Source organism: Halichoeres trimaculatus, unplaced genomic scaffold (assembly GCF_033239565.1).
Source record: "Halichoeres trimaculatus isolate MK-OKI-2021-1 unplaced genomic scaffold, fHalTri1.1 fHalTri1_scaffold_21, whole genome shotgun sequence".
In the NCBI taxonomy this organism is placed as follows: domain Eukaryota; kingdom Metazoa; phylum Chordata; class Actinopteri; order Labriformes; family Labridae; genus Halichoeres; species Halichoeres trimaculatus.
The window spans coordinates 20,377,643-20,403,416 of NW_027437199.1; the positions used below are offsets into that span (position 1 = coordinate 20,377,643).

General features: G+C 43.6%; 2 protein-coding genes across 7 annotated transcripts in view; both read left to right on the forward strand.

Moving 5' to 3' along the window:
* znf800b (zinc finger protein 800b) overlaps positions 1-13,709 on the forward strand; it is a 43,368-nt gene extending 29,659 nt beyond the window's left edge. For 4 of the 5 annotated variants that reach the window (XM_074698401.1, XM_074698404.1, XM_074698400.1 and 1 more), the window contains 7 exons: positions 5,860-6,031; positions 6,174-6,354; positions 6,437-6,598; positions 6,731-7,099; positions 8,520-9,674; positions 11,141-11,248; positions 11,664-13,709. In XM_074698401.1, coding sequence (XP_074554502.1) covers positions 5,860-6,031; positions 6,174-6,354; positions 6,437-6,598; positions 6,731-7,099; positions 8,520-9,674; positions 11,141-11,242 — 2,141 coding nt within the window. In that variant the 3' untranslated portion in view covers positions 11,243-11,248; positions 11,664-13,709. Of the gene's footprint in view, positions 1-5,859; positions 6,032-6,173; positions 6,355-6,436; positions 6,600-6,730; positions 7,100-8,519; positions 9,675-11,140; positions 11,249-11,663 lie in introns of all 5 variants that reach the window. The other variant, XM_074698403.1, reaches the window with a different exon arrangement.
* A 2,421-nt stretch (positions 13,710-16,130) lies between these two features.
* The window catches only part of grm8a (glutamate receptor, metabotropic 8a), a 409,703-nt gene continuing 400,059 nt past the window's right edge, over positions 16,131-25,774 (forward strand). Inside the window, exons 1-3 of one of the 2 annotated variants that reach the window (XM_074698190.1) lie at positions 16,131-17,036; positions 17,372-17,536; positions 23,034-23,809. In XM_074698190.1, coding sequence (XP_074554291.1) covers positions 23,264-23,809 — 546 coding nt within the window. In that variant the 5' untranslated portion in view covers positions 16,131-17,036; positions 17,372-17,536; positions 23,034-23,263. The remainder of the gene's footprint in view (positions 17,037-17,371; positions 17,537-23,033; positions 23,810-25,774) is intronic. The other variant, XM_074698191.1, reaches the window with a different exon arrangement.

Sequence of the window (25,774 nt, forward strand, 5' to 3'; positions counted from 1 at the left end):
AGGTCAGAAAAAAGAGCACACAGTAATCCAACAAAGACGCACGGAAATGAAAACCAAGATAAGCTTTTGAAAGCTTTGGGAGAGGGCCCAATGTTGAAGAAAAACTGACTTAGAAAGCACATCTCAAAAAATACAACAAATGAAACCACAAACAACACAGAAGTCTCTATGCACTTATATTATTCCAACATTATTCAATGGTTGGGAGTTCGTAACACCATGAAACATCCCAAAGTCCCTAAAGAGAGGGTTAGAGCATAAAAGCCAGTTCATACCATGACATTCAGTGGACGGAGCCATCAAAGACGACAGGTTAGCCAAGCAGCCTGCTTTGGCTTTCCAGGGACTGCAGTGCAAAATCCCCCACCTGGGTAAGACCATACATACTGACTTATAGGATACAAACATAGGATACAAGATGTGAATGACCAGGTATCAGTCATTTGGTTTTAAAAAGTGATGGTTTGTGATGATTTTGGTTCAATCTATTTCTTTTTTTGTTTGTTCTTTTGTTTCCTTATTGATGAAATGAGTTGGTGCTTTTATTTTGAAGGCTGAGTTTAAGTAATTCAGGGAATGTGATAAAAACAATGCTGGTAGGTACATCATGCCAGGTGTTCGATTAGATTAGATTTAGATTTATTGGTCCCGTGGGGATATTCATTTTCACTGGCTGTACATTACAGAAAGAGACATTGCACATCACAGACATCAAACATTGCACATTACGGACATCAAAAACATAACAGTGGGACAACTGACAAAAAGACACCGGTGACAGGCTGGTCAGACAGATCAGCGGGGCCTGCTGTTTAGGGCAGCTATAGCTTTGGGGATCAGGCTATGGTTTTTTTTTTTTGGTGTTTAACGCTTATTTTTGCTGATATAAAATAGTTTCTCAGTAGCTCTGTGTCTGGTCGCATCAACTTAACTAGCCTTGTTTGTTTGCTTGCTTGTTTGGTATCTTAAATGTTTCCTAAGTTCATTGATTTATGTATAAAGTAAGTTTTTGCAGGGATTTGTTCACTGTATTCTCTGTATTCAGTTAAATGTGTTAAGTCTTAACTGTTATTTATCTCTACACCTTGCTTTGTATTAGTGATTTTTACCTTTTCTTGTTTGTGTTATATGTGTTTTCATTTTGTTGTGATTATTGGTGACGGTTTATGTTGTTTGGACTGGTCCTACAGCTCTTACAGTGTGTATGTTAGAGACTTTAAAAACTTTAGATGACACCTTTTGAGAGCTCCAACCATGGCCTATGCTGGGGACGCCACACATACACAGACACTAAGGTCTTGTACATAAGGATGGGTACCTTTCACATTTGAAACAATACGGTACCGATACCTGGAACCTGGCAATCGATACCGGTACTCAACAGTACCAATTTTTGGTACATTTTTGTGTTTATGTGGTAAAAATATCAATATGTTTAATAATAAAATTAGGGCTGGGCAATGATTAAAATTTTTAATCGTAATTAATCACATGATTTCCCTGATTAATCATAATTAATCGCATTGTGAAAGTGCCATAACATCTGTCATGCAAACACTAAATCAGTACTTGTTATTCAGTAATAGTTAAATCACATATTTAGTGCAAATCAAATTTACAAAATGTAAATACAAAATTAAAGCTTATTGCCACTGTCAGGGCATTAAAGTGATACTCCGGGATGGAACAAGTTGGGTCCTATCACAAGGTTTAGGGCAGAAATTACCCCTACAGCAGTGTTTTTGTGCAGCAGAAGCCCAGGGTGCACACACCAAACACCCGGGGCCATATTTTACTTGACCAAAAACACAAATAAACGAACTCCTACCGAAAAACTCTGATATCGGTCTGCATTCACGCTTTATTTAGAGAATTTTCAGCGCGTCACTTTCACACAAAAACACCGCTAAATAAGGCTCTAGTTCTCATCGTGTCTCCTTGTCCTGGCAGACTACCTGCGCTTGTTTATGTCTGGCAGGCAGTGCGCGCGGACTGATACACTAAGCGGCGAGCGCCTTTAAAGGGCAACTCCGTTTTTTTGACACCTGGACCTTATCTATAGGTGTGTGCATGCTCATATACTCACTCAGACAAACATCGTGCAGCTCGGAGTCCTTCAGAAGTTATTTGGATCCAGCTGATTTTAGCCGCACTTAGCGGGGGCCATGGCAAGGGAGCTTCAGCGCGGGACATAATCTCTGCAAAATCGCTCATTTCGGCTATATTTTTTCATCCATCGTTATCACAAACACAGTCATCTTCTGTTGCCATAGGCGAACACTGTCCACAAGCGCACCACCAGTTTGCATTGAGTCGTGTACGTGCTCCTGTTTGTTGTCCTCGAGCCAGCTCTTCTTCTCTCTCTCTGCATTCTTCTTTCATGGAGCTCCTTCGTCCGTGTACTCAGGCTCAAACCAGTAAGGACAACCGTCAAACTCGAGGTCTTAGTCTGAAGACGGTAGACGAGCTGACTTTATGATAACACTGGCAATGGATGAAAAAATTATAGCCGAAATGTCCCTCTTCTCCATGCTTGTTTTGGTTACTCATTGTGTTTTTCCGCCAATGTCACTTCCGGTCAGCGACAGACATTTACAAAATAAAAGCATGTGAGCAACATGCACTAACGTGCGACAAAATATTTAACGGCGTTAATAGATTGACGAGTTAACACGAAATTAACGCGTTAACTTGCCCAGCACTAAATAAAATATATATTTTTTTCAATTTAACATATTTAGTCTTCAGTATTTAACCTTGCAATGCTGTGTTCATGTCCAGCATGGAAAATCTCCTACTCTCTCCACTCCCTTACAGTCATAAGGATGCATTTAGGTACCTAAACATAGTACCTTTTGATTTTACATAAATCGGTACCCGATACTTTTGACAGAATTCGGTCGGTGCCAGATTCGGTACCCATCCCTACTTGTACACATTGCCAGGCATTTTCAAAAACAAATATCCCCTCACATTCATTTTTAAAAATACTTCCGTCACTGCACACCCACCACGCAGTGCGCAAATACGCCGATAAGTGCAGCTCAAAGCACGCCAAACCCATACATGGCAGTGTTTTCCAGACTTAAAACCTGTGCCAGCCAATCAAAATGGGCCACCATCATTCAGCTGTGACGTTTGAGAACTGAAAACTCTGTTTACCGGCGTCCACACAAAACCATTAAACAGGAGTTTTCCAAAATCTTCACTTTGGCTGTCAGTTTTCAGAAGCTGTAAAGCTGCGGTTCCTTGTGGACGACAGGTTTAAATGGTGGAGGAGGCAATGCTTTCATAACGGAGCTGAGCAGTGGTAGCATAGAAGCAGCAGAGATAAGTAAGAGCAGAAGTGTGTTTGAATACATAGCCTCATGGTCAGAAAGAGCTGTGATTGGCTGAGGGGTTTGGAAAAGTAATTTTCACATCAGCCTATTAGCTGATAACAGCTGGGCGTGTCCTGCATGAACTTGCACAAACTTCATTATTTCAAGAAACTTGACGAGTACATTCTTCTTTTCCCATTAGCAATTCAAGGCGTCTTTTTTTATTTTCTCTTGTAAACAAGTCAAAAATATTTTTGTATACTGCACGATGAACTGAGCCACGCTCTGTAGCCCTAACACCGAAGATGATGTAAGCGATGTCGGTAAACAACAGGTCAAACATAAATTCTCATGTCCAGCTCGAGGCTTCAGTGTGTGCTGAGGGCAAACAAACGCAAACTTGGAGAGATCACACAGACAAACATCAACACTCCTCGAACAAAGCATCACGCTCAGGGAGGCCCCCACGCAGACTCATTGATTACCACATCGCCCCCTGAAGGCAGCTGCTTCCTCCACATCTCTCCTCTGTTTCTAACATCTGCTCATTATTCTCCTTCATCTCCTCTGTCTGCACACCTTGCTCTGTCCTCCTTTACACACACACACAGTTCACACAAACTTTGATACACCAAATCACATGTTCAGTCCATCAATCATGTCCGGTCCCTCTCCTCTCATATCAATAAGAAAACGGACTTTGATCTATAATCTACTTCTCATTAGCCTCCATATGTGTCGGAGTGTCTCTTCTTGGCTGTGCTGAGGTGATAGCAGACTGAAGGAACGGATAAACCCGAGGAGAGTGTAAAAGTAATTTCTCTGGTGCCCAGCTCCCTTCTCATCTCCTCCTGAAAGAGAAATCAATCTCAACAGAGCCGGTCAATTATAATTTTCTCCGTTTTATCCGCTGTAATGATTGCTGTCGTATAAAAAGAGCCTTGTTTCATCATAATCTTCTTTTCATCTGACTGTTCTCTTAATGAACTTGTTCCTTGCAACAGTGACTTAATTTTTCTCAATCAAGAATCCATTACAAAGGGCTGAATATGCTTGGTATTGTTATTTTGATAAATGACTTTATTGGTGTTTGTTTTTCACTATTGAGGCGCTGTGTATTAATGGTGCGGTTATTGCATAAACAAACCAGTTTCTACGTAGCGTTTCATTTCTCACCATCCAGCTTCAACACTAGACTCATTCTATGTCTGCTGATGATTTGTGGTTACTTTATAAGAGCATAAATCCAATTCTCCCTCTCCCAGCTCCCCTTCATCTTCTGGAGTTTTAAAAAGAGGCTTGTTCATTTCCTAAAGTAACACCATCAGAGCTGAGGAGAGGCATAACAGTTTGATTCAGCAGAAGAAAAAAATACAGTGCACAATAGAAAATGTTTGGGAGCATTAGACCTCAGAAATAAACACAAACAGATAAATGTTCAAACTGCATTAAGGAGTTTTTTCAAGTTTGCTTTTTTTAAGGCTTCAAAGTTTTTCAGCAACATGAAATAAAATGTTTGAAAGGAGATGATCGGGTGTGTTGGCTTTTATCTGACACCAGGCTGTAGTTTTGTGTTTGCTCAGAAACATTTACAAAGGAATGAGTTTGTTTTTGAGCTATAATAAGATATTTGTGGTTCTGTAACTTCTTACCGTGTTAGATTTAATGACAGGTTGGGTCTGCAGGAATTTTGGTTACCAGTTAGTAAACACAACATTCAAACTGGGCTCCTCCTCCTTGGCTCAGTGCCAACTGCAGCCCACACCCACTGCCTCCAGCCGTGACCACATGAACGCACTTATTAGCCCAACAACCACCTACAGCATCATGTTTCTGCATTGGACAGACTTGAGAGCCGTGCACCTGAGTTGGCATGTTAGCACAAGCTAATCACAGGTATTTGACACATACCTGGTTAGCAGGTATGTGGTTAGCTCCACCCTCGTTAGGAAAATGCTTTATCTGTTTGGCGTTTTGTTTCACTTTGGTTGTGTATTTTAGTCCTCTGTGCTTCGCTGCTCAGGATAGCACCTTCCACTCGTTATCATCAACATGAAAAGTCACCTGCCCACTGGGTGCGCAGTGATTGGCTGAGGTAACCTTAATGTCCCGATACAACTAAAACATCAACATGGCTGAAGAGGGGGGCTGAGGCAGACTCAGACACTGACACACATGTATAGAGGCTCATAGGAGACGATAAAGCAGGATTATTCCTGTAAAATTGACATTTTATTTTTTAGGAAAATTCTGTAGACTTTACCTTTAAGGAGCTTCAGTGCCACAACACACTTCTGCTCTGATGTGTCTGGGTTGTTCTGCAATGCTCCTCTGAAACACATGATGGCAGTATGGTCTGTATGGTTGTCAGATTGCCTCTTTTCCATCACGCTACATTTTCTCAGTTTGGATTATTTTAAAGCAAGCATCAGGGATCATGTGATCATCTGAATGCTGATCATTTATTGATTGATGTAATAGCTACTTTTTTTTTGCTTCTGTCTTTAACTCAAATGTCTATTTGAACCGTTCCTGTCAGGTGATGACCGGCAGAGTGTCGCCATGAAGGACTTGTTGGATGCCATCTATCCGAGAACTGAACGGCCAGACTACGTCGTCAGACTGGAGCCTATTCAGACCACAACCAAGGCTGTGTTCCAGTACCTGACCACGGAGGAGGAGCTGGCCAGGTATCCGTCACACACTCCCAGGTAGGTATTGAAGGATCATCTCGTACTCCGTCAACACACCCAGGATGTTTTGGATTGTTCCTTTTACAGCCTCATGGTGGGATTTAAAGCTAGTCTCATGTTTCAGTTAATCTCTGACTGTGTGTCCCTTCGTCCTTCACAGCGCCAGAGAGAGTCCGGTAGCTTGGGAAGGAGAACAAGTGGAAGGTGTGGACAACAGCCAGCCCAGCCAGCCAGCAGGGCCAGAGAGTCCAGGACACAATCAGAGCCAGAGGAGGTGGGAGGCTGAGGAGGACAACACAGAGGAGCAGCCGCAGCCTGAGGATGAAGAGTCCACCAGTGGGGTACGGGGCCGGACTCTTCCTCTCTGGGATGTTGTTGTTGTTGTTCCCAAACTAAATCTGTTGTTGTCTCCTGCCTTTACAGGTTGAAGACGTGACAATCTCCTGTTGTCTGTGCGGTCAGGACTTTAACTCGCGCCGCAGCATCAGGCGTCACTGCCGGAAAATGCACCAGACCAAACTGGAAGAGCTCCGAAAGTTCACAGAGACACGAACAGTCCCCACGAGCCTGCTCTCTATGGTGAAAGGTAAGAGTTTATATAAAACGTGAAGAAGTAGAAATGGAGTGAAGATGATATAGTCTCTTGTCTGAATTGTAACAATGAAAAGTGTTGAAGACTTTAATGAAGTAATAAACATTTTTATCTTTGCTAATGTTGGAGGTCGCCAGAAAACTCTCAGCACACCGACCGGAAAGTCCTGCCCCGTGTGCCTCAAAACTTTTGCCACTAAAGCCAACGTGCGTCGTCACTTCGACGAGGTCCATCGCGGTCTGCGGCGGGACACCCTCACAACCAGCCCTCCCTCCAAACCCGGCCACCCGCTGAATCTAGAGGCCACACCCCCAAGGAAAAGCAACAACGCCTCTCCGACACGCGGGCACAACTCTAAGTCCACGCCTGTGAACTCTAAAACAACTCCATCGAACCAAAACCAGTCCAAGCTCCAGAGTCCGGCTCAGGCCTCTTCACAGGCCAACCCGGCCTCATGTCGCTGCACGCTCTGCAAGAGGAACTACAGCTCCCAGGTTAGTTTGTAGTCCTGCAGTGACTTGTGGTCATGTTTTTCCTATGGGGCCGTTTGCATGACAGCATTTCACCCAAAAATTCAAAAAACGCTGGGAAAAAAACCCTGCATTTACACAGAAATCCTGAGGGACTGAAAATGCTGTTAGCAAGCTAGGCCTGTAGTTGGTGATTTAACTGTCTTGTCTAGAAGCATCTTTCAGTTGCCTTCTGCTGAAGTTGATCATCTGGTGTGAAACAAATGTGTCTTCCATGATTGAAGAAGTGGTGCAACAGATGCACATTTTGTTGAAAGGCAGTCAGCAGATTCAGCAGCACAAACGCAACACAGTCAGCCATTGTTACCGTTGTAACACTCATAACAATACGATTGTAATGTTGCATAAAGCAGAGCGTGACATCTGCGTTTCCACTGAAAACTGTAGCTGTTTACATGGCAACAATAGCTATGGCGTTTCAGAAGAAAAACAGTCTTGAGGCCATTTTTGGCTAAGAGGCCGTTTCTGTGTAAACGAGGCCAAAATGCAAAAGAACCTTTGTGTTTAATCCTAAAACTATCGTCATGTAAATGGCTGTTTTGAGTGACAAACTGTTGATTCAGTTTTAACCACAGACTGTCTCTCATCTTGAAGGGGAGTTGCCTTGAAAACTGCTCCCCCTGGTGGCTGGCTGCCGTTTTGATAAAAAAAAAATCCATCTCCCCAGTCATTCCTGATGAGCTGTGGTCAAGCTTTAAAAAATGAATACACCTCGTAGAAATGTTTCTCACAGCCGTATTCTGTGGTGATATTGAGATGTTATTGGGCTCTGATGTATTTTTCTGAAAAGTTGTTTTTCATTAGTTATTAGAGCTTTAAAACAGGGTTTTAAGTCACATTAACAATGATTGACAGCTGCTGCTGCAGGTTCACATCATCTGATCTGCCATGCAGTGTGATAAAGCTTCCCCTCTCCTTTCTGTTAAGAAAGACATTAACAGAGAGTTAGGATGAAAAATAAAAAGACAGCTTAACAGATTAAAGAGAGAGCAGATCAAATAGCTCAGACACAGTAATACTGTAGAACAATAAAAAGAAGAAATCACATCATTGAAGGTGCAGTTTTGGATCTGGTGAAGAAGATGTTATCATTAAGCCGATTTATAACAGGGTGAAGGATAAGAGCCTTCAAAATAATTTAAAATAAAGAGCTGAAAGGTCCCCCAGCTCCTCTTTTCTTTGTATATCAGGTTTTATTTCAAGGCATCTGCCGCTCTGTAAACGTCTTTCAACAGGCTGGTGTGGCTTAGTGGTTCATGTCATGTCCTGTTGGGGGGAGTAACATGCAGGATGGGTCTTTCCTCTGAAGACTTTCGTCACAAGTAAAAATGATGGTGTCCAAAGAATGACAGTTGATCATTTCGTCTTCATCTTTCTGTTTCAGCTCATGTTGAAGAGACACATGCGAATCGTCCACAAAATCTACAGCATCAAAAACCGCTCTGCAGCCGCCCCGCCTCCACCCACTCCTGCAGCCCCTCCCAACAACAGCAGCACCACCACCACCCCCGCAACAAGCAACAACATCCGGATAAAAGAGGAGGCCGTTGATCCTTCAGAGGAAGACGATGATGACGATGACGAGGAGGAGATTGAAAGCAGCCCTGCGCCCTCTCCTGGTGAAAGCACTGCAGCAGCTAAGGGTGCTTTAGTGGCTCAAAAGATGATGAAGATTAAAGAGGAGGAGGTTCCCCCAAGCCCCAAGATGCCGACGTCCTTATCTTCGTCATCCTCTCGTGGCGGCAACATGAGCAGCGCGGTCACGCCGGCGAAAATGACCAAACTGTCAGTTGGCTTTGACTTCAAGCAGCTCTTCTGCAAACTGTGCAAGCGGCAGTTCAGCTCCCGCCAGAATCTGACAAAGCACATCGAGCTGCACACCGACGGCAACGACATCTTCATCAAGTTCTACCGCTGCCCGCTCTGTCGCTACGAGTCGCGCCGCAAACGTGACGTCCTCCGCCATGTGACCGTGGTCCACAAGAAGTCGTCCACGTACCTGGCAAAAATCATGCCCAAACTGGAGAGCCGGGCGGTGAAGCGGCTTGCCGAGGTCGTCCTCAACAGCACGAACCCAAGCAAGAGGACGAGCAGCAGCATCAAAGAAGAAGTGAATGGACGACATGTTTCTTCTTCCTCCGCTTCCTCCTCCCCTTCACCTCCTGTCACCCGCAAGCAGGAGTGCTCCACAGCTCCTCCAGCCACCGCTGCCCCATCAGCATCCTCAGCCCCGCCTCCTCCTCCTCCACCAGCCAGCAGGAAACAGCCAGACGTCTCCCCGCCAGCCTTCACCCCGTCCCCTCCTGTCACCCGCAAGCAAGAGAGGCAGCAGACGCACCGCCCCGTCAGCCCGCCGCTCACCCGCCGCAGCGACAAACACGCACACCAGCGCAACTCCTCCTCTGGGAACCAAACGCCACACACACGGCGGCAAGAATCCCAGTCAGAGAGCGCCACAGGGTCGTCCACTGAAGTCAGAGTGACCAGGAACTTCTCGCTGCACGCCTGCGACCAGTGTGGACGAGCCTTTGCTAAGAAGGTATCAGATTTTCACTCTCTTAACGGGGAGATTGCAAAAGTGTCATCATTTGCTCTGTGAGGAATCAAGAAGGAGAAGAGTCTAATTATAGACGTCTGTAATTAAAACCCAGCTATGATCTGAAAACAGCTTGGCAAGAACTGTGATCAGTAAAAATATCATCATCTGAAACAAGAGGTGGTGCTCTGCTTCCCATATTTTAAACATAAATATTACTATAAAGTAACACAGACGGATGTTCAGACTGAGCGTGTGCAGATTTTCAAACCTCTACATAATCATACATTGTAGAAATCCCTGAATCTATCTGAAAACGCATCAAAACGCTTGAGACATGAGATCTACATGCAACTTACTGAAACGATGATGTCATGGCTTAAGATCGCTTAACTGGTCCATGACACATTAGAGAGATGGGCCTCAAACACTAAGGTTTTCCGCATGACAGGCTTTCAGAGGGCTAGTCAATCAGAGGGATGGAGGATTGTGGCAGGGGAGCCTTAAAGAGACAGTACCCCAAAAAATTGTTTTAGATGGAGGCTGGGTTAAGGGACTTTTAAAACACCACTGAGAGAAAAATATGGATTTCATGAGCTGTAGAGCTACTATGGGTGCACCAGATGGACAATTTAAAGCCCAAAAATAGCATAAAACCCCCCCTTTTTTAAGAGAATTCAACCATTTCTTTGCAGTCATTTTTAACAGCGGAGACCACTGCAGCAGTGGTAGATGTCAGACAAAGAAACTATCTTTATCTGAAGAATGTCAGGGTAAAAATCTCAATGAGTGATTGTTAGCTAAAAAGCAGCAGGAGATTTTAGTTGAAAATATACACACTCACATGTACAAACAGCAAGGGGATAATTGGTATAGCTTTGTCCACAGGGGGCGCCAAATACAACTAGAATGTAAGCCCTGTTTCCACCAAGCGGTCCGGTTTGGATCAGTACAGTTTGGTACAGGCAGGATCGGTAAAGTATATGTATATGTAATAGTGTGACGCCACAGCAGCACAACACAGTGTACCTCGCTAATAAATTCAACAAAGACGAAAACAACACAGTCAACAAAGAGCAACTATGGAAGACATCCAGTAATTTGTGGTTGGCATTTGGCTCTTTGTTACATAGAACAATCAAACTTTGTTTCAGAGAAGACTGTGTGCGGTCAAGAGAAATAAAGCAACCGATGTCACACAGGAAGTGACAATTCTTTCAACCAATCAACAGACTACAGTGTTCGGGCCCCACTTATGGAGTCAGATTAGTGTCTGCAACCTTAATAAAAGAGTACTGAAAAGTGGGATGGTACAGGTTGGTAATTTGGAAACCTGTCCCAGTTTTAGTCAAAGGAAGCGCCACAAAAAACACGAGCCAAACGGGGCTTTAAGGAAGTTTATAAGCACATCAGTAGTATCTCTAAATTATCTCTAGTTAATTTCAAATAATCTCCTCCTTTCTGCTCAGCTCTACCTGGAGACTCACAAGCGAAGTCATCGTAACGCAGCGACAGCAGCGGCCAGCAGGAGGAAAGGAGTCAGCACCCGCTCCAGATCTCTGGTCTGGTGAAACACGGTAAGAAAACAGCTGCTTCACCTCCTCTGCTGAGACTCTGAGACTCTGTTACTACACAGTGTGTCTATCTCACCCTACCTCCTTTTTTTTTTTTTACTCCTCTCTGAGTCAGCACACATTTTCCTACCATCTCTATTCCTCTGCTGCAGCGGTGCGTTTTAGAAAACTAGAAAAGACAGCGTTAAAGTGTGTTTGAGCGAGTATGAGTGTTAGGAGAGAGGGTTATGTTTGGAGACCGTTACTGAGAATGAAAGAGCCTCTGTAGACTTTTAAGCGACCACTGAGCACATTCACCAGCTGTTTGCCTACGATCCACTTTATCTTTCCTTTTTTTATTTCAGCGTGCTCATTTCAGTTTTTCTCTCTTTGTTTTCTGTCCTTTCTAACTCTTTTCTTTTTCTCTCTTTCCTCACAGTCTGGCAGGATAATGAAGGAGAAACACTTGTGATGAAGATATCAAAACACTGAACGGGGAAAACACTGGACGAGCAGAGCCAGCTCAGAGCAGAGATGAAGGAAACAAACGAGTGGATCAGAGTACAAAGGATTTCCACCTTTTGATTGGGAATCAAATATATATTGTTGAATCTGACTCTTTTTGTATGTACAGTTCCATAATGAAGCCAGGCGCTGCTATGAGGAGAGACTCACCCTGCTGTATATATCTGTATTTACTGACTGTGTGGAAACAGAGATCCATATGCAGATGACTCATTTCTACGACTCTGAAGAGAAAGGAGGGAGAGGCGGGGAGTCGACCAGACTGTGTCCTGAGGAAAACTGGAAACTTTTTTATTTCGAGGAAATCGATTCACACAAACACATGAATCTACTTGAAGTTTTGGCTTATTTTAGTTTAAAGAAAGTTTCTGTTTTTAAACAAGCAGTCCACAGTTTTCACGGCTGAAAACAGAGTTTGGTCAAAGGAAAGCTGCGCCTGCTTTTCTGTTTTTGTTTTTAAAAAACGCCTTATCAATTCCCTTCATTTCTGCTGTGTTAGTTGATCTGCATGTGAAAAAAAAGTGTTTTCAACTTTGACCAACCTCTGTTCAGCATTTATATCATCGCCAACCTTTTAGTTCGGTTAATTCCTCCGTACTCGAGACTCACGACCTAAGTCTGCGCGCTGAGAGAGTAATGTTCTGAAACAAGGCCGTTCAGGAAAAAAGCAGCATCCTCGCTCACAGAATACCAAAACTCACTTAAGTGGCACTAATTATGATGGGCTGAAGGTTATGCAATGATAATATAACCCTTTTACAGATGCTTAATGGATATTAAATCACACTGGCATTGTGTTAATTTCCTGCTAAATATGGATTATTTTTGCATATAAGAGGAGCAAGCAACCACGGGCAAACATTCAAAGTATCAAATTAACACCGTTATTATCCCCTTCACTGTAAATCACCCAGGCTAATGTTTGAGAATCCAATTTACAGTGAGGGCTGCACGTATTATTACGAGCTAATGTGTGTTTGAAAGCATTTTCCTGCAGGAAGCCTGCCGTCGGTGTTACAATGAGTGCCACACTGATTTAAACGCTCCAAACTAAACTGGAAGACGATTTGCTTTTCGCTGACTTATCGCTTTAATTCTTCTCAGCCTCTTCAGGAATCAGAGTCTGAAGCTGGAGAGGTTTAAGTGCAGCGTGGCAGAAAACAGCCGGTGGTTTCTGCGTCTCCGCTGTGGAGCTGAAGCAGCAGGTGGAACAGGGCTGTATTGACACCAGCTGTTTGGGAGTCTACACTCAGTGAGGCTCATCCTGATCGTAAAGGAAGGAGAAAACAAAACGGCCTTTTCTTTAAACTTAAGGCAACACCAAAGTCTGAGTTCAGAAATCATTAGTTCCAAACTTTTCTTTCAAACTGTGGCTGCTTTGTTGTGTTTAACGACAGCATCAGCACGCAGAGGTAGTCTGGTAACACTGGCACATGACTTAGGAGAAAAGACCAAATGTAGATATGTCTTAATGTTCGAACAGAAAGCCATGAAGTGGAACAAAACCTGAAAGAAGAAAGACCAAACTTTATTTTTATAACTGCTGCCACACGGTCTTGAAACCTGTAAATATGGATTCATCCTTCCCGGATGGTATAAATAATAGTTCTATTAGTCACAATAGTTACTGACTCGTACTTAACTGTTGGTTGACCGTTTGCTTTAAACATGTCTGACTAGTTAAGACTGTCCTTGTTTGTTCTTCCACGTTGAGTTTTTGTATTTCATTCCCTTTGAAGGAGGTTTTTGTTGAATTGAGGAGAAAAGGAATCCAACCTCAGACTTTTCTTTTTAATCTTGTTTTTTTTTCACCATCAGTTGTAACACGTTACGAAGCTCACCTTCTAGAGAAACCCGAGCAGAGTTATAGAGAAGCCTTTCAGATGTGTCAAGAATGTTAAAAACCAACCACTTACTGAATAAAAATGTACTGCTTCAAACCTGACAGCGCGGGCTTTGTGTGGCTTCGTTTTTTTGTCCTCGGATATGACTCATAAACTTCTATCAATCATGTTTGTTTACCACGCGGCACGGAGGGGATTTCATTTGCCTTCTCAGGAATTGCTTCTTTAGACATTTGCATTTTCACTTAGGTTTTTTAGAATACCTTTTTCCTTCCTGCATTATTTCCTGTGCAGAAATGTGTCATTTCAGGAGTGAGTTATGAAGTTCTGTGGGTGAATTGAATATGAATTTAAGTGCATAATAAACAGCACATAATGGGGAGGAATCAGCGCGGTGTCTTTTCACAGAGTATGAGTAAGTCGAACAGTTTAAAACAACACATTTGCATCCACTTAACATAGTATTAGGAAGGATTCAACAGCATTTGAAACAGAAGTTGTCTGGTTCTCCCTGGTGTTTGGTTCACAGAAGGCCTGGTTCACAGTATGAGGGTATGGAATCTATTCTATTCTATTCTATTCTATTCTATTCTATTCTATTCTATTCTATTCTATTCTAAAGCTCCAGAAACAGTCCAGCAACATAATCCAGAAACAGTGGCAACTGCTCTTAAGCTTCTTTACGATGGACTGAAACAAAGAGGAAACCTTTCTTTTTTCCCACTTTTTAATTATTATTTTTTTACAACAAACACAAAAAGCTACAACAACAACAACAACAACAACAACAACAACAACAAACAAACAGGTGAGGTCTGGAGGGGGAAAATAACAGTAAACCAAAGCAAGAGAGTACAGGTATTACAGGTATAAAGCACTTTTTTCAACCAAGTTTAGAGAACTAAAGATGTGATTTTTTAAGTCTATGTTAAATCAGTTCCCCCCTTCCCCCCCCCCCCCCCCCCCAGTGTTTATCTTCTTTCCCTTTCTGCAATTGAATTAACAATCTCCTTTTTATCTGTTAAGTAGATGGAGTTGATTATATTAATAAGAAAGGAAGTGGTGGTGGGGGCCCTCTGTAGCCAGCACTTTATCACTTTCTCACTTGAAATACTACTACTTCTACAACTGCTACTACCACTACTACTACTACTACTACTACTACTACTACTAATAATAATAATAATAATAATAATTTTTTATTATAAAGCACTTTTCATCAGATGATTTAAAAAAAGGGGGAAATAATCATTAAAAAATAAAATAAAACAATTCATATTATTATTATTATTATTACTATTATTATTATTATTATTATTATTATTATTATTATTATTATTATTATTATTAATAATAATAATAATAATAATAATAATAATAATAATAATAATAATAATAATAATAATAACTTGATTTTTACAACATCTTTAAAAACAGCAGTTTACAAAGTGCTTTGACAATAGACTAGACATAAAATTCTCACTTTTACAGAGACCACCGGGAATTTTACCCAGGTGGAGAAGAGTCAAAGAAAAATCTGGTTTCAGGGTCTCTGATATTGAATGTCCAATTCCTTTTCAGAAAGTCAGAATATGTAGACATGATTACAAGATCTGAGCTTGGTCTGCTGAGGTCAAACCCTACTCTCCAGCAACACCACAAGGACCCACTTGCTTTGGATTTTTGGAGAAAAACTTTCTTGTGGAACGTGTCAGAATTTGACTTTCATTTTGGAGGTCATGGACGAAGAAGCTTCCACTTTAAAGAACTTTTATTTAGCCAGAAATGTCACTACGACCAATAATGTAATTTACACCAAAAATGTAACCAAGTCTGAAATGTGATAAAAAGGAATAGAACTCAAATTGTTATTATCTTTTTTTAAATTTCATTTTGGGTCATTGTTACATATCTGTTTTTAAAAGTGTTCAAAACCCAGCATCTGTGATGGTATTAGGATAGGTATGTACTCATGGCATAGGCCAGTGTTTCTCAATTCCAGTCCTGGGGCCCCCCTGCCCTGCATGTTTTAGATGTTACCCGAATCCAACACACCTGATTCAAATGATCAGCTCGTCATCAAGCTCTGCTCAAGCCTGATAACGAGCCATTCATTTGAATCAGGTGTGCTGGAGTAGGGTAACATCTAAAACATGCAGGGCAGGGGGGCAGCTCTGTAGTAAAAGAGTCTAGGTCCTAAATTATTCTTGCGACAGTCCTGACATGCCACCCACTGAAAACCTTTTGAGCAGAATGAAAAAGCAAAAATCTTAAATCAGGTGAGAGTGGAACATTTTCCTCTTTGAACATCAGTGACTGGTATCAATGACTCTTGAATACTTTCAAATAATCAAATATTTTTTATTCACAAAACATTTTTCAGTTTCAATACTTAATTTTTTGTCTGCACTATTTTCAGTTTGGTCTTAATGATAGAAGTTGCATTATGGGAAATGTAGTATTTTAGGTGTAGGTGGCTGGGATGTCTTATCTGTTGGAATAAAACCTTTACCTTTTTTTCAACAGGAGAGCCTCCATCCAAAGGAGAGGAGGGTGGTTTCACTTTGAGGACCTCTCTTACATTAGCTCGGGGTCCTCTGCAGACCGCTGGGAAGTCCCTGACCTGAAGTCGACCTGTGAGCGTGAATCAGGGGAATAAACTCTAGGCTGCCTGTCTGCCACCTCCTGCCCTTGCTCCTCTAATCGTTGCAGTTGCACCACTTCCCCCAGAAGATGGCGCCATTGCCCCGCGCCCCTCGTCCCCACCTTCCGCAGCGGTGAAGCCTCAAATTGGACATGTTGCGCACATCTTCCACATTGTCACACGAGCGAACACCCGGGTCCGCTTCGATTGCCTGCTTTCTCCCTCCTCACAGCTTATCAAATTGTTATTACACAGCAGATGGGACGCGGTTCATTTATTTAATTCCATTCAAGCCCCAAAGAGCCGTGCGTGGCGCTCACTGCTTTTACAAGGGGAATCAATGCGCGCAGTAAAAATGGATTGAAGTTGAGACAATTAAAGAGTGTGGCGCAACGCCTGTGTGAGCATATTTTGATGACTTATTAATGTGTTCAGATAACCAAAGCCCTCCACTGTGGAAACTATCGATCCCATTGATAAGTGGTAAACTTGATTGAAGGGCTGGACCTCGCCGGACGACAGTGGCGCAATTAGACGATGATTTGGAGCCTGGAATAGGCATATGCTCCATGCAGAGGGAGAAAGAGAGGTGGGGGTGTCTCACTCGCTAGCTCACTCGGTTGTGGAGTCGTGCGCTGTCCCTTTCAGCACTGACGACCGACCGGAGGAGCGCGAGAGGGGTGTATGTGCGCGCGCGTCCGTGGAGGAGCGGCACGAGTGGACTTCACGCGGGGAAGGGTTTATGCGCCAAGTGCGTAAAGCTTCGAGAGAGGGAGGGAGGACAGTGGATGGAAATCAGGTGGGTTTTACCAACATTATTGATCCTGACTGACAGATTTCGTGTATGATGGATTCCTCTGCTCCCTCTTTCTCCCCCCTCCTCTCTTTCTCCCTCATTCTTTGGTGTTGACTTCATCACAGGCAGCCTCCCTCTTTTGTCACCTTAAACAAGTGCGGGCGTAATAATTGCATTTCCACCAGGAAAAAAACCCTGCGCTGCTGCTCACGACGGCGCACTTTTTAATTTTTATCCATATGGTCTTTCTTTCTCATGCCTTCGCTTTTTGGATTACCTTATTATCTCTAAACCTTTTTTTTTTTTTGCTCTTGTGGAAACATCATCTCTCTCTCCAGGAGGACCGCTAGATTTTGGGGGTGAGAGGAAAAAAAAAACTGCTGAGCTCCGCAAGGAAGTTGCCTGAGGCGGACAGGAGGGACCCTGAGGAGTCCGCGGGGGAGGCTGGAGAGACGGAGCTCCTCACCCTTCCACACACAGCCGGATGAATTTGATTTCCTGAGGTATCTCACACTATCATGTTTTATTTTTGCACCATTACCTCTTCTTCTTCTTCTTTTTCTATGGCTGTTTCCTTCTCTGTGATGGATTTTGGATACTCTCTTATTTAATGTCACAGTTCCTCTTGCTGCTTATCTCTAAAAGAGGATTTCATTGATTTTTTTCTCCTCTTCTTTTAATTTCACCTGGATTCTGTGCAGTAGTGGTTCGGTGAGTAAATGAAAGTGCTGTGTTTCATTTAAAAGAAGATGAAGAAGAAGAATTTTCTCTTGTCTCCATGTTGATCCTCTCCCTGGTGTTCCTCTGCTCTTACAGTGGATGGCACTGTCTTAATTAGGGTGCAATCAGAATACCATCACTGCTTGTGTGCAGAAAGAAGCCTATAGCCTTGCATAATGAGCATACACCCCAAGACTTTGATCTTCCTTATTTATTTCTGAACCTGTGGGCTGCGTTTCATCTCCAGACACATGACTTAATCATGTTGGAGGCATGTGGTTTGGAAATAAAGGGTGTGCTTCAGTGTGTGTGTGTGTGTGTTTCTAGGCAGGGGTTATTGTGCGTTAACAGGAATAAATCAGGCAGAGTAAGACAGAAAAGAGGAGACAGGAGTGTTTGGATCTTTATCTTCAATATCCTGCATGGACGTCATCCTCAGGTTTGTCATTTTGGAAATGCTCCTTTTTCTCTACATGCACTGTGTTTGCAGTCAGGGTAAGCCCATGCCACACAAAATTAGGGGGTGTATCCGCACAGAATGTGTGTGTGTGTGTGTGGGTGAAGAAGCAAGGATCACCAGTCCGCCCACGGTTTTTGCTTGATTCACAGAAAAAAAGATTCAGCCAGAAGTGGGAGAGATAGTCGAGATCAAAAGGAGAAAGAGGTATAAAAAAAAAAGAAGAAGAAGAAAAGAGTAAGGTATGAGTGAAAGGAGACGTGGAAGAAGATGGAGAGGAAGACAGAGAGAAAGAGAGAAGCTATCAGTTTCTGAAAAGAGCACACTCCCCTGAGAGACGAGGAGGCGACGATGAGGAGAGAGTGACAGGGAGAAATGAAATTGTGGAGTTAGACGGAGTGTGAATGAGGAAGCAAGAAAAGGAAGGGAAAGGGGTGAGGATGGAGGAGAAGAAGAAATGAGGGCAAGGAGGCCAGGTGAGAGGAGGAAATAGCCAGAGTGAGATAAAAAAAAGAGGAGAAGAAGCAAGGAAACACTCACCTGGACAGGACAGCCGGTGACGAAGCAGCTGCAGCCACCTGGGGTTCACTCCTCTTTGTGCCTCTTCTCCTGGACGTCTCCTCCCTCCATTAGTCCTCCACACTGAGGGGGAAAAAAATCCACTTTTTAATCTTCTGTACAAGGACTCCCATGTGTGCAAGGACTCAGAATGTAATAGCTGAGATGAGAGTGTTGAGATCAGGTAAGAAGTTCTGTGATGAAATCCGACCTAACAGTGAGACCAGGACATCGTCAGCGTAGAGGGGCTGTGAGACTCTTAATAACCTCAGGGTCTTCATGAAACACACACGTCTGATGTATTTTAGAAGCCCTCCCAAGCCTTTTGCATTCAGTTACATCATGAATTAATATTTCTCTAAATCATGAACACGCTTTCCTCACATTAAAGACATCAGTTAGGTCAATTGGAGTCCACGTGGAAGCTCCTCCCTTTGGGAAAATTCAGTTTTCTTACGTATTTTTAGACGATGAATCCGGGAGCGATGATGAGCACAGTCTGGGAGCTACAGGAGATCCTATTAGTGCTATTTTTAGCCTGAATCTGAGGAAAAAAGTGTTGAATAAACAAATCTGTGGCAGGCAGAATAGTGGCTAACCTATATAAAAAAAAAGGTTTCATCATAGTGGGGTGCCTGGCTGTGTGTGAGTGACCTGATTCCGTTTAGAGTGGCGAGGAAATGATGAATTAATGGGGACAGAATTGAATTATCAACGCTTTATTGAAAAAAGGCTTTTTGCTGTGATGAAACCTGAACCCAAGATGTGCTTGGTTGTGTTGTAAAGTCTAGTGCCAGGTTTCCGTCAAGCCATTCCTTTGGTTTGTCACATTTTGTGGCGTTACCTTTGACTAAAGCCGGGACAGGTCCCCAAATTACCAACCCGTATTGTCCCACTTTTTGGAACCCTTCTTTGGGGTGCCAGACTTACTGATCTGACCCCAGACGGGGGAACTAAAAACACTGCAGTCCATTGATTGGTCGAAAGAATCATCACGTCCTGTTTGACAGCGGTAATCTCCATTGGACTTTATCTAGAATTTTTTTTTGTTTAGTAATTGGCGTCACGAAACAGTGTGACACTGCTGTCAAACCAATACTACATTGGCTTTCTCCTCTTTGTTGGATTTATTAGTGGGGTACACTGCGTCGCACACACTATTAGGTAGCTCACTTGGCTATTGGCATCTAGCTTCCACGCCACCTACCAAGAAGATGATCCAAACCTGACTGCTTAGGGGAAACCGGGTTATACATATTATCCTTGTTAGAAGTCCTGTTAGTCAGAAAATTAGTTGTCTTAATGTGTTGGCATGGTGGGTAATTGCCTGGGGCCCGCCTAACCCTGTGAATCCATTAGTTCAGGGGACCCAATAAATTGACGAAAAAGTTTTTGTATTTGTATTTTTTTGGTTGATTCCAAAATTTGGCATGCAAGGGGCCCCAGTGTTCTGATTTGCCCTGGGGCCAGTGATGTTGTTAAGACGGCTCTGGTACAGGTAACATTAATAATCAAAGAACAACGTCATCTTGATATAGTGGAAAAAACTTAGAATAATAGTAACAAAAAGTGATGGCCTGCAATTTTTTTTTTTTTTTCAAAAATAAAATAAAAGTGAAGAATATCAGCTAAATCAAAACCAATATTTGGACTAACTGACTTGCATGCCTTTTGACTTCTACTGCCCAAGAAGGGCACGGTTGGCTGTGTAAACGCAAACAGGATTGGGGTGTACTGTTTCAACCTGTACCAAGCTGTACTGATCCATACTGGACCACTAGGTGGAAACAGCACTCAGGTCTGGCTTTCAAAAGTCAAACATTCGCAGATGATGCTGTCCTTTCAGCATGTATAGGTTTATTTGTTGCTTTTGAATTTCTCTGAGCTTCTAGAAAGTTATCTGACCCTTAGGCACCTAAAAAGTAATGCTTCTCATAATGAACATCAGGACCCTGGTGGAGGACACACCCAGTGGGGGGCCCCGGGGCAAAACTGAGCTGAAAGCCTCTGGTTGAGTAATGATGAAGAATCTCCAAGTTGAAATGTAATAAGAAATGCAGGCGGTATAGACAGTCACATTTGCAATTCATTAAACCAGCATACACTTCCACAAGGTAAGCCTGAAGTCTTTGGGGTCCCTTTGAGTCCAGGGCCCGGAGCTCTTTTACCTACTTGGTATTCCAACATTGAATATGGCCGGGGTTCATAAACACATATAATTCACATTTTAATGTGCAAGGAGCTGAAGTTTAATGTGGATATCTTTATGGGAAAAGTGTAGCTACAGAAAGACTGAAAGCACGAAAGCAACAAACAGCCTGGTTAGCGAAGTTTAAAGCACATAGCAGCAAACATGATGAGTCAAAGTTTAACAATGCTTGCGAACCATCTAGCTGCGTTACTCCTATGACCCACCAGGGGCACCAAAGTCTGAGTCTTGAGTTACAGATGTTACATCAGCCAACTTTTGAGGCCAATTTGTGAAATTTTGGCCCTCTAGGCCATCTGTTTCATGCATTTCTAGCTTTCTGCTATAGGCCAAACCAAAACTGCACCCACATGTAACAGCTCTTCTAGTCTTAACCCAGGAGAAGAAACCATGTTCTGAAAGTAGGAAACCCCTAGTTCATGAGTTAAAGAGGGGGTATTGTGTGTGTTTTTTTAAAGCTGTATTCTGTCACTCTGGTGCCCCCTGTAGTAGCTTTACATGATTTACAGCTCTGAAGAAACACTATTTTTTCTCTCTCTGGTGTTTTAGAAAACTCTTATTTCAGCCTCTGTGTTAAACGCTCCATTTTAGCCGCTGTCTCTTTAAGGCTGCCAGCTCCTTACACTCCCTTCTCTCTGATTGGCCAGCCCTGTGGTGTTTGAGGCCCTGCCCCTTCCAGCATGTCATAAATCAGTGAGGAGATCCTGATGTGTTGGCCTCATCATTTCAGGAAGTCTCGTGAAGATCTTATGCTCCTTTTGGAACAGAGTTTTGGGCAGACCTTGGTGTTTGAGGCCCGTCCCTTTAATGTGTCATGTCATAGGAGATCTTTATGCGATGACCTCATAATTTTAGCAAGTCTTCTGAAGAAGTCGTGACTATCTCGTGACGATCTTGTGCTCTTTTTGGAATGGAGAGTTTTGAACAGTTTACAGACAGATTCGGAGATTTCTACAACATATGACTGTTTAGAGTTTACATTGTTACTTTAGATGCATGTTTACAATATGTGAAGGCAGAATACACACTCTTTAAGGTAACTATTCTAAATTGGAGAAGAACTAGCAGGCTAATTAATGAGCTAAACAACCTGAAACTGTTAGAACATTCATAAATGCAGCCAATGTCCAAAATAAGATCAATCTTTTGGATCGAGGAGACTCAATCTTGTCAGACTCAGCTGCTGTAAGCTTATCAGCCCTTGCATCATTAAGGAGCCAGCCAGAACCCATTTTCTCTTCTGTCCTGAACCAACTTTACCACTTTTCAAGGATGCAGCTCCTTAATGTGCGGCTCGGTGTGCCGAGCATGATGTTATTACAGCCAGAGAGAGAAGTGCAGCTCCCTGTAGAGCACGACGCCAAGAAGTGGCTTATCAACATTTAATGCTGTTAATGGGAAGAAGCATTCAACATTAAAGCTACCTGTTGAGGTTTCAACCTCTCTATCTATCTGTGTGTGTGTGTGTGAGAGTGTGTGTGTTAAGGGATGTAATGTGTTCATTTAGCTGCAGCAGGAACAGCAGGTGTTTGAATGATGCAGCACACTTGCTCTCCGTGTTTTTCACCACTGTCTCCTGTTTCTCTCACGCTGTCTCACATGGTTTCACTTTCTGTCTCTCCCATCTGCCCTCCTCCCCCTCCCTTCCTCCCTCTCCTTCCTCCTCCTCTCCTCCCTCCGTTGCAGCAGGTAGTCTGCGCCTCCGCGAGAACAGCCCGAGGACCTCGCCAAGTTTCTCTGCTGTCATCTCAGCAGCTGCTCCATTCATTGATACGCTGAGAGAGGAGTGTGAATGTGTGAATGCAGAGGTGATCATAAACTGACAGAGTTTGGGTTTTCAATTATGGGATGGAAGTGCAAATTCTGACAGCTCCTCCTGGAAACAGTGTACCCGTGGCGAGCGTGTATTTGTGTCTCCTTCTCTGTATGCTTGGCTGGTTTTTCCTCTAACCCCTGAGTGGTTTACCCGTGTCTGTCAGGTGGACCGTACATCCCTGCAGCAGCTTGATGTTCACAACACTGTGGCGCTCAGACTTCCTCTCTGTCTCTCCAACAGGCTCTGCTGAAGATGTGACTCGTGGATTACAGCATCAACAATTCGTCTAAGGAACGTTTCTGCTTCTTCTGGATTATAATTTCTCATGGGGCTCGGTTAGCTCCACCCCTGGGGATCTTTACCCCTCTCTGGCTGAACTGTAGGAACCCTCTTCTTAGAATTATTCCCTCAAACACCCTCAGATTTGGATTATTCCCTTGAAGATCACCTTATTTGGAAACCATTTGTTGATGATGGAACTGCAGTGGCACCCAACACCTCCCCTGGGGTCTCCCTCTGTCTTCTTCCTGCTCATGGCGACTTCCTACACCTGGCTCTTCCCTGTCACCTCCCCCCAACGGATCCCGATAGACCCCCAGGCGGCACCTGAGTACGCCCACTCCATCCGACTGGACGGGGACATCATCCTCGGCGGATTATTTCCTGTGCACTCAAGAGGAGACCGCGGTACACCCTGCGGGGAGCTGAAGAAGGAGAAAGGGATCCACCGTTTGGAGGCCATGATGTTCGCCATCGACCTCATCAACAAGGACCCGGAGCTGCTGCCGAATATCACGCTGGGGGCCCGGATCTTGGATACCTGCTCCAGGGACACGTACGCGCTGGAGCAGTCCCTGACGTTTGTTCAGGCCTTGATAGAAAGAGACGGATCGGACGTTCGCTGCGCTAACGGGGACCCTCCGATCTTCACCAAGCCGGATAAAATTGTAGGTGTGATCGGGGCTGCGGCGAGCTCGGTGTCGATAATGGTCGCCAACATCTTACGCCTCTTTAAGGTAAGAGATCATTTTGTAATGTCTGTTTTTCCTCTTGTTTTTGTTCACATGAGACCACCTGTCCTTCCTGGTGAGACAAAGTGCGGCGATGACGGCCAATTGAGCCACAGTCCATCGTTAGAAAAGAGACGTTTGTTCTCGCCTTAAGAAGGCGCGGATAAATGTGTGTGTGTCAAGATGTGTCAAGTGATGCTTGTAAGAAAGCCTTTGCATATGTGTGTGTTTGCATGTGTGTGTGTGCTGCAGAGCTTAGATCATTCTCTGGCTTGTGGTTGAGCCAAATAAAGATGGCTGCCAAACACGGGTATCAATTACAGCTGAAATCTGTCAACAGCCACTTCATTCACTCTGTGTGTGTGTGTGTGTGTGTGTGTGTGTGTGTGTGTGTGTGTGTGTGTGTGTGTGTGTGTGTGCATGAGTGTGTGTTTCCAGCACATGTGTGGGCCTACTCAAGCATCCGCAGGAGATGCTCATGCGTTTGTGTCTTTGTGCGGCTCATGGCTGTGTCCTCGTCCTCTCAAACTCTCTTCAGGTGTGTGTTTAGGAGTGTGTGTCGGCGTTGTCATCATTAGCAGAGCCGGGGTTGATGGATGGTCGTGTGATTATGAAATACGGGCGCTGTAATGACGCTCCTGGCATTTCACATCCACATCTCTCCCACGCACTTTGACGGCGAGTGTGTGTTAGCTAACAAACATTCCTCACTCTTCCTTCTTTTGGATATCCATACTTTTATTTTTCTGTGTGTGTGTGTGTGTTTGCTGGAACATGCTTGTTAACAACTGCCTCGTGCTTTGAATGGGAGATTTGCACATTAAACAACAAGAACTAAACATGATTTATGTCAGGATCCGTCACAGCCGCTGCGCACAGCGTCTCTCTCCTTGTTCTCATTTGCCTAATATGATTTAGTGCACACGTATGTGTTTTGTATGTTGGTGTGAGATACATATTTCTGCACGTTTGGGAAAGTGTGTCACTGGTTTTTTAAGTGGGAGTCTTAAGTATTTAGAAATTCCCATGTGTGTGTGTGGATAATGTGTGTGTGTGTGTGTGTGTGTTGCTGTACAGCAGAGGCCTGTGGCGGTGGTATTATGTGACACACACAGTATCTCTCCCTGCATGGTTTAACATGAATAATGCAACATGCATCACAGGCTGTAAATAGTACTGTATGTAGGATGCACACACACACACAGACACACATGCACACACACACTGGCAGATACGCTGTAATAAACATATGTCTTTTTAAATGGGCTAATCTGACAGTGCCAGTCACAGCTAGTCGCCCACTCAACACAAGGGGCTTAGAAACCTCTGCGAATATGTGTGTGTGTGTGTGTGTGTGTGTGTCTTCTAATCTAGCTGCAGACAAAAGAGATTCAAACAACAGATTGTGTGAACATTTCCACATCCAAATCCTCAAGAAAACAGCCGCTTTCTCTCCTCAATTTTTTTTTCCTCCCCTTCTGCTCCTCCGCCAAGGGAGCTGCTGCACGCTCTCCATCACAAAGAAAATTGAGTTGAACCGAAGTTATTGGTGTTCCTTTTGTAGCTGGATGGTTTTTTGAAGATTATCTTTAACAGTTCTTTGCTTTGTGGGATGATACGGAGCAGAGAGGGGGGATGACACAAGATGTAATGTGATGAAACTTTGTTAATCCTTGTGGGGGAAACCGGGGCCGTCGCAGCAGCATCGCGGCGTCGCTCAGAGGAGATTCCAGAGGAACTTAGCATATGAAAGGAGCAGTGCAAACAGAGGTCATCCAAACACAGTAAGCAGGCGTTTCAGCACTAGATTAAAAGGAAAAGTATGGTAACCGTGGTAAAGTGAGTTTCATAACAGCACTGATCTTATTTTCTTTCTTTGTCAGAATTGGATTTGATAACATCATACCGGTGGCTTTGGGCTGGGTGACTCATCATAACAAGTTTTTTCCAAGTTCAGCCAACTCAGATCAT